The 8,874-nt window shown below is 39.7% G+C and overlaps 1 protein-coding gene across 4 annotated transcripts in view; it reads left to right on the top strand.

The window, feature by feature from the left end:
• Positions 1–8,874, top strand: part of cacna1ia (calcium voltage-gated channel subunit alpha1 Ia) — a 156,418-nt gene that overhangs the window by 120,284 nt on the left and 27,260 nt on the right. For all 4 annotated transcript variants that reach the window (XM_072442471.1, XM_072442470.1, XM_072442469.1 and 1 more), the window contains exon 29: positions 7,395–7,473. In XM_072442471.1, the coding sequence (XP_072298572.1) occupies positions 7,395–7,473 (79 nt within the window). The remainder of the gene's footprint in view (positions 1–7,394; positions 7,474–8,874) is intronic.

Genomic DNA, 8,874 nt, shown 5'->3' with positions numbered 1-8,874 from the left:
TCACTTCCTGTGCCTCCAGAAGGGCCCCGCCTCCTTTTAGGTGAACACTAAAGCACATTGAAATGTATGGGATAAGATCGGAGGTAAACTTCAAATAAACATTCTAAAACTATATTTAATGATTTCTATTGAATAGCCAAAGCCAAAATGAGCACAAAGGACGAGCGTTTTGGCTTCAGACGGGTCACAAAGACGACGCGAAACCTTTTCTGGACCCCATGCTAATATTTACATGCTAATGCTAATGGCACTCAAAATACAAATAAACTAAACATAAATCCTCTGTATGCTTGTGTTTTCAGTCTAATTTGAACAGTTTATTGTTTCCGGAACGGTCTGTGGGTTTATTTATCACAAGCTACAGTCAGTAAGCTCGTTATTGCAAGCATAAACCAACCACAGTGTTCATTTTGTTTTCATTGATCGAACGTGCTGTTATTTATTTGTCATGAAGTAACTAAATGAGATGAATGAGTTTTTATTCATGTGCGGTGTCGTTCATTCACCCGAGGCAGAAGGACTGTCATTCTGTAAAAGAAAATGAAAAAATCATCGCGGTTTCATACTTCATTGAGAAGGAGCGGCTGATTTCCCGTGGTTCTGATGCTACTTCTCTGAATTTAAGACGAGGAGAGAATATTTGTCAATTTGCATCTACTGCAGAGACATCTATCCATGGTTTTCAGAATGATGAAAGATTAGGCCCATTGTGAAACCCATAAATAGGCCTTTAATCATTGTTGGGTCAAAGAACCTATAGCCCTCAATGGAAGGAAATCTGTCAAATTTAAATGATTACTCCACTATAAATCTGTATTTTTTGCACGGGATGAGCACCATTTGTAATCTATATCACAAGAACCGTTAAAATAATTCATGTTGCTAGTGTTTCTACTGTTCTGTTTTATTTTAAGCGTTGTGTTGTTTGTATTTATTAAAATTTTGTTAAGATCCATATGTAATAATAATTCCATCCAAAAAGGACTAAGAAACTATTTTGTTAATCAGTTACGGTTTACACTCATTGTAATTCATAATAACGTTAATTTCCTTGTGTTTTCTAAACCGTTTATTCTTTGTTAATTCATGTTTGTTTACTTAAATGTGATTCGTCAACATCTTATGAAAAGTACAATTTATTTTTTGCTTAGCTGAAAAGACATAAGAGCAAAATGTTGGAAGGTTCATTCTGCTCTTTTTAGTTTTAATTCTTCATGAAAATCCCATACAGTAGATACAGGACATCTCACTCCAGCCCACATCTTGTAGACATTATAGAAACTGAACACAAACCCCTGCTGTAGTGCTTCCCCCTCTGGTCGCCTGAGGGTATTGCTCATAGATGACTCATTTATACCACAAACTAAAGCACAGACTCTTCTCCCTGACTGAGCTCACAGCATGGAGCGCCTTGTTTCTGTTTCAGCACCATGGAGAGCGCACAGACCAGCTCACAGTGGGACAAAAACACTGACGGATTCTTGTGCTAGGCTTGTCTACTTCACTTCACAACATTATACATCAACATTATTACTAGCTTTTTACATCCAGGTTTAGCCTCATAAGTTGCTAAATAACGGTGGTAATCAGTTTTCTGATTACAGTTACAACGATTATTTGGCGTCTCGTTCCATGCAACATGAAGCATTTACTGCATATTACTCATAAATACCATGTGTGTGTTATTTCCTATTTGTCAGGCTATATCTGAGCTTCTGCAACCACCATTTGTAATAATCATTTGTAAGAGTCTAACAATCCTCTGGTTGCAATAACAAAAACAAAAAAAAATAATAATTTGTCTCAAAATGTAATGACTACAGTTCATTAAATAATAGGGCATATTATTACAAATCACGTTATTTCCATTTTGTTACATCAAGTATCATGTTATAACATTTTGGATCATGATTGCATACAAATTAGCATCATTACAAATTGTGGCTGTATAAGTCTATGGTATACTAATAAAGTGTAGAAAGTTCAATTCAATTCTTTTTATTTTTACAACCCTTGAACTGCACAATAGCAGTCACCTTGAAGGGCGACGGCGAAAAACAGATTAAACACTGTTCATAGGAAATTAGCACATGAATAATGCCCCAGCATGCCCCTGTGCTTGGACCCTCCTTCTCTGCAAGGAAAAACTACCAAACTCTTTGGGAGAAAGTAGGAACCTCAGGGAGAAGCACAGTGAAGGAAGGATCCTGCTCCCACGGACGGACAGGACACGCTTCAATTTGCAGAACCACTCAGGAAGAGAGAGGGGGGTTCATGGAGAGTAGAGAGCATTCCTCCAGGCAGTTGAGGAGAATTCAGATCTACAGGTCAGCATCAGCAGTGTCTGAAACAGTACCACCCTGAGGGAAAAACACAGCAATTAGTTACACAGGTGAACTAAACTATTAAGTATTGTTGATAGGTAAAGTAGTGACAAGAGGAGGATAGAGCTCCAGCTCCCATACTTCCCCCAGCATAGTTGCTCCTAGGGCAACGCAGCTGAAACTGTGGGTTTATATCTGTTTATTTCTGTTCCTAACTAGTCTGACCATAAGATATTTCAAAGAGGAACGTTTTAAGCCTGGACTTAAATGAAGAGACTGTGTCAGCATATTTAACATGGGTCGGGAGCTGATTCCATAACACAGGAGCTTGGGAGCTAAACGCTCTACCTCCTGCTGTGCTTTTAGAGACTCTTGGCACCACCAGAAGGCCAGCATTTTGATTGGATGATATGGTACTATAGCATCATGAGGTAGGATGGGGCCATGTAATTTATGGCAAGACAGGAGTCGGATCTTAAATTTGATTCTAAACTCGACAGGAGCCAGTGAAGAGACTTGAGCACCGGCGTAATGTGCTCTCTTATTTTAGTTCCTGTTAGTAATCTTGCTGCTGCGTTTCAACTAGTCAAAAGATTTTTACAGAGCGTTTAGGACACGCTGCGAGCAGGAGTTACAGTAGTCTAATATACAACATCTTCAGACCACTTTTAGGCAAGATTTTAGCTATATTAGTTAGGTGAAAATAGTCTGTTTACAGGCTTGATTCATATGCGCTTCGAACGAGAGCTCTAGGTCAAATTAGACTCTGAGGTTTCTTACAGTAGAACTGGAGGCTACACTGACATTGTCCAGTGTGACTATCTGCTCAGATAGAGAGTCTCGTAGATGCTTAGGGCCAAGCACAATGACCTCGGTTTTTTCAGGGTTAAGAAGCAGGTAGTTTAGTGTCATCCAGGCTTTTACATCCTTCACACAAGTACTAAGTCTGTCTACTTGATCGCTCTGATCAGGTTTCATTGATAAATACAGCCGAGTGTCATCTGCATAGCAGTGGAAGTTAATGCCATGACTTCTGATCATGTGACCTAACGGCAGCATATAGTCCGATAAATTGCAGTACTAAATCCTGCGGCACACCGTATGTTAATTTAGAACATGGTGGGGAGCTCTGGTTTACATTTTCTGTCTATCCCTTAAAACACTGCGAAAGTGTTGAGAAGCAATACATAACGTCATATCTCAAAAAAGGCCAAATGTTTATCTTAATCTCTATGCAATTTTGTAAATGTCACAGTTAATAGTTTCAGATCATCATCCATTCATCCATCCATTTTCTACCGCTTGTTCCCTTTTCGGAGTTGGGTGACTGGAGCCTATCCCAGTGACTTCGGGCCTTAGGCAGGGTACACCAACTCGTCGCAGGGCCAACACAGAGACAAAGACATTACAGACAATCATTCACTCTCACATTCATTCGCTAGGGCCAATTTAGTCCAAAGTCCAGGCGTGAATTTAGTCACCAATTTTGCCTAACACATGCATGTCTTTGGACGGTGGGAGGAGCCGGAGAACCCGGAGAGAACCCACGGTAACACGGGGAGAACATGCAGACTCCACCCAGAGAGATCATGGGATGATGGTCTGACCCATGATCTCCTTCTTGGGAGGCAACAGCGCTAACCGCCTTTGGCACCGTGCACCCCAATTCATATCATCAAACACAAAAGGCAGTTTTTAAATTAAGATTTGTATTTTTATCGGAAAAATAAAATCCAAACCTGAATGGCCCTGTGTGAAAAAGTTTATCACATCTAAGTTTATTTTCTCTAGCCACGCCCAGGCCTTATGACTGCCACTCATGTTCTCAATCAAGAAATCACTTAAATAGAACCTGCCTAACAAAGTGAAGAAAACCAAAAGATCCTCAAAAGCTAGACATCATGCTGAGATCCAAAGAAATTCAGGAACGAAAGGAAGAAAGTAAAGATCTATCAGTCTGGAAAAGGTTATACAGTCATATTTAAAGCTTTGGGACTCCAGCGAGCCACAGTGAGGAGCCTTTATCCACAAATGCAGAAAACATGGAGCAGTGAAGAACCTTCCCAGAAGCGGAACAAAATGACCCCAAGAGCACAGCGACGACTCATCCACGAGGTCACAAGAGACCCCACCACAACATCCATCGAACTGCAGGCCTCACATGCCTGAGTTAAGGTCAGAGTTCATGACTCCACCATAAGAAACACACTGGGCAAAAATATTCCAAGATGAGATCTCTGCTGAGCAAAAATAACTTTTTGCTCATCTCAGGCTCATCTCGGTTTTGCCAGAAAACCTCTTGATGATCCCCAAGACTTTGGGGAAAATGTGTGTGTCCCATTACATCTGAGGAAAAGTAACACCACATTTCATAAAAAGAACATCATACCAACAGTAAAATATGGTGGAGATACTATGATGGTCCAGGGCTGTTTTGCTGCTTCAGGATCTAGAACCCTGAATTCTGATGTCTACCAAAAAAATCCTGAAGGAGAATGTCCGGACATCTGTTCATGACCTGAAGCTGAAGAGGACTTGTGTTCTGCAGCAGGACAATGATCCAAAACAGCAAGTCCACTTTGAATGACTGAAGAAAAACAAAAGGAAGACTTGGCCTAGTCAAAGTCCTGACCTGAAGCCTACGAGATGCTGTGGCATGACCTCCAAAACCTTCCAATGTTTCTGAAATACAACAATTCTGCAAAGATGTGTGGGCCTAAATCCCTCCACAGTGCTGTAATGGACTCACTGTAAGTTATCGCAAACACTTGATGACCATTGTTGCTGCTAAGGGTGGTCCAACCAGTTTTTAGGTTTAGGGAACACCCCGTTACTTTTTCACACGGGCCATGTAGGTTTGGATTTTTTTCCCCTTAATAATAAAAAGCTTAATTTTAAAACAGCATTTTGTGTTTCCTTGTGTTGTCTTTGATCTGAAACATTTTAAGTAGGACAAACATGTAAATAAATAAGAAATCAGGAAGGGAGCAAACACTTTTTCACACCACTGAGAGGTACAGCATCTATTGATCCTCTCCATTCCCCCCCAAGGCCCTATCTCCATCCCAGTGGCTCAGACGGAGCGAATTAAAACTACAGTTAATAAATCCGTTGGTCCATGCTGACTCGACGGATGCTGGCCTTCTGACAGAGAGCGTACATGAGGCAGGAGCGGTAACCCGGGGTGACAGGGCCAGAGAAGAAAGGAAAGTCAAACCTGCCATTTCTTCAGCCACATGCAAAGAACTGTTTGGACAATATTGACCGAAACACCAAGAGTTAGTGCCCTGTAGGGAATAATGTGGACATGTGGGATGACTGATTATGTTTGCTTATTTTTCTTACTTTTTTTTTTGTTCCTTTTTTTTTAAATAATGAACACATACCTTTTAAAAAAAAAAAATATATATATATATATATATATATATATATATATATATATATATATATATATATATATATATATATATATATATATATATATATGATTAGTTTTTGCAACAAGTTCCCCTCACTTTTACATTTAACAAACCACTATAGTTGGTATGGGCAATGGGGATATCTAGATATGCAAACACCTCCATAGTAACAGGTTTGAAAAAATTTGAATATTTGAACGCCGTATGCCCTATTTTAATTTTGTGATTGTGCCTGATTTTAGTCCTTCTAATTGCACCATATCTGGCCCCAGCACAGATATATATAGTAAAAGCAACTCTTATGGTCAAAATGAGACCACTGTGTAATAACTGATATTATAAAGCATGCAAAGCCAGTTAGCATGCTAGCTGTTGTACTACTTTGGCCTCTGAAAAGTATGAAAAGCACCTCATTGCAGTGAAGAGTTAGGATGGTAGGAATATGTTAGATAAGAGGAATAACTTTGGGTAGTTCAAATAGTTTTTCGTTTTTTCTCCCATCTTTTTCAAGCAGTAAAAACCTGGTACAGTGCCTTTAACACATCACAATGACTGGATTAGCACATTAGCAGCACTTCAACAGACATCTGATACTGCCACCATGAAGGGGAAACGATTCTTTTATGGCTTCTTTGCGTATTCATACAAATTGGTCTTGGGGAGAAAATTCCGCCAGCCGTCCATCCTCCCCCTTCATTCCCCCCTGATTCAAAATGGCCGCCACATGTTGCTTCTCTGCACTATTAGCACTATTATCCCTGTGAACGACGCTGGCTCGCCATTTGGTCCAGTTGTTTAATCACTTGTGTGGGAAATGGACGGACAGCCTCTGGACGGGCAGAGCAGGTGTGGTCATCTGAAGACACGACATTAAGACGGAGACCGCTCTGCTTCGGGGAATCGTTAATGCACAAAGTACCTCTTGAAAAGAAAACATCACCAAAGCTTAGTTTGCAGATGCTCTAATGTGCTGTTGATGGATTTTAGTGACCTCTTCCTGTTTTGAAGGACTTTCTGAGGACTTGTTTTCCCATAAGTTCAAATTGAGCTGGAGGACAGGTCAGACTTCTATGGTAGAAAATGTTGTTTGAGTTAGATTTCAGATTTGTTGACCTGATTTACAGTTAATATCTCTCTAATTGTTGGGCGTATCCTCATGAAACTAAAGCTCACCCTCAAAGACGTGATTGTTGTCCGTTGAACTGATTAAAAGACATAAGATTTGCATAGAAGTTCAACATTTGTGGATCATAAGTTTAGATATTTTCTTCAAAAACATAGTTATATAAACCCAAATTATCTTTTGAAAGCAATGAATATTATGCATATTCAGGCTTTTTTAATCACTGTTAAAAACCTTTGTTAAATTACGAATAGAAAATTGTAGTGGTCCACCATATATTTAACGGAAACTGACTTTTTAAGAACGCTGCCTGAGAAGTATCAAATCTATGACAAAGACAATAGTATTTTTTATATAGTTTCACACTAATCCAAAGTATAAATGACCAGAAATCAGCAAGAACATTCGATGGAGCAGAAAAAGGACCAATAGAAACCCATTTATTTCAAATATATGCAGATTATTCAATGCAAGCTAGTTTTTTAAATGTATAACTCCGCTGTGTTGTGTGCTTCTGTGTGGTTGCAGGTGGGTAACCTGGGCCTGCTCTTCATGCTACTGTTTTTCATCTACGCCGCCTTAGGAGTGGAGCTATTTGGAGAACTTGGTAAGAAACAAATAAAGACACGTGTGCTCTTTCTGGACAATGCATCAACTGTAAAATGAAGTTAAAGAGTAAATTCAACCAGAACACCCAGGACACCCATCTATCGCTGTCAAGTCATTCATTTAAATGCACTCTCTCTCCACTGTGTGCTGCAACCCACGTTTGACCCTTCTCCATCGCAGCAGCAGAAGCATCCCTCTCCATCTCCTGTTCACCACCACCCCTGTGCACTGTATAAAACATATTAAATAGAATATTGTCTTGTTTTAAAGGACAAATATTATTATTTTTTGAGCTATAAACCATGTTATATCATTGCTCCATCAAAAACATACTTGGAGTCGTATTTAACTTCGTTCACGCTTTTTACAGTAATTCTGATTTCGAGATGATCTTGCTCTGTGCCTCTGTGTGTTCTGTAGAGTGTTTATAGGTTATTGTTGTTGTTTTTTTAAAGCACAGTTTTAGAAGTGCATAAACCAGACTTGTTCTGCAGTCAAACTAAACATGACAAATACAGAACATCATGGAGTATAAAAAGAGAAAACATTGTACAATTGTTGAGTATATGCCTCATTTCCTCTTCACACAGTTTTGCCAATATGTAATGATCTCTGAGCCTAGCCATTACATTGTGGATCACTGGTAGGATATTAGGTAGTTAATGTTAATATTTATATTTAAAAAATCTCACTTTAATGCCACTCTGTATGTTTCAGCCACTCTCAGGTATTGCATTTGCGAGGGAAGGCTCAGATGTGGATTAAGGCCTCCTCCAAGCTCTTTGGGTCCTTAGAGCTGTCCGTGGTGCTGATCTCTGTGCAGGGTTTAGTGTTGGAAGGTTTTTGACAAGTTCAACAATCCGTTGACTTGTGCTTTCTTTACTGATGAAAATGGCCACATTGGTCTGAATGCTTGAATTTGTGGGAGACAAAGGAACCCTCTCCCGGGTATGGGAGGGCACCTGGTGTAACCGACTAGGAGTAAGAGCGATCAACGATGCATTAGTCCTGCGAAGTTTCAGGAGCCATTTGGAGATCCACTTTTCCCCTTGTCCAGAAGCATGAGGCGAGAAGGGTCGCACCCCTGAAAGGGAAGGGGCCCCTCTGCACTAAACGTTTCATTATTTAAAAGAACGTTTTTGTGACAGAAACACTCCTGAATAATGCAAGCAGTGAGTATAGAAGTTTGTCATGTAACAATGACCTGCCTAATTTCTGATGCATGAACTTAGTGCAGATGTAATAGTCACAGTTGAGAACCAGCTGTGCCTCCATATTTTGAACAGTTTTTCCTTTTCTTATAATGTCAACTGTAATTATTGCAACATAAAGTTGGACAATAGTTGAGGTTTGATAATAGCAGAACTTGTGCAATTAATTTGAGCGCTTTACATGGTAG

This window comes from Eucyclogobius newberryi, unplaced genomic scaffold (assembly GCF_026437365.1).
Source record: "Eucyclogobius newberryi isolate DKJ021-1_F unplaced genomic scaffold, fEucNew1.0.hap1 SCAF_13, whole genome shotgun sequence".
Taxonomy (NCBI): Eukaryota; Metazoa; Chordata; class Actinopteri; order Gobiiformes; family Gobiidae; genus Eucyclogobius; species Eucyclogobius newberryi.
This window is presented reverse-complemented; position numbering and strand designations above follow the sequence as displayed.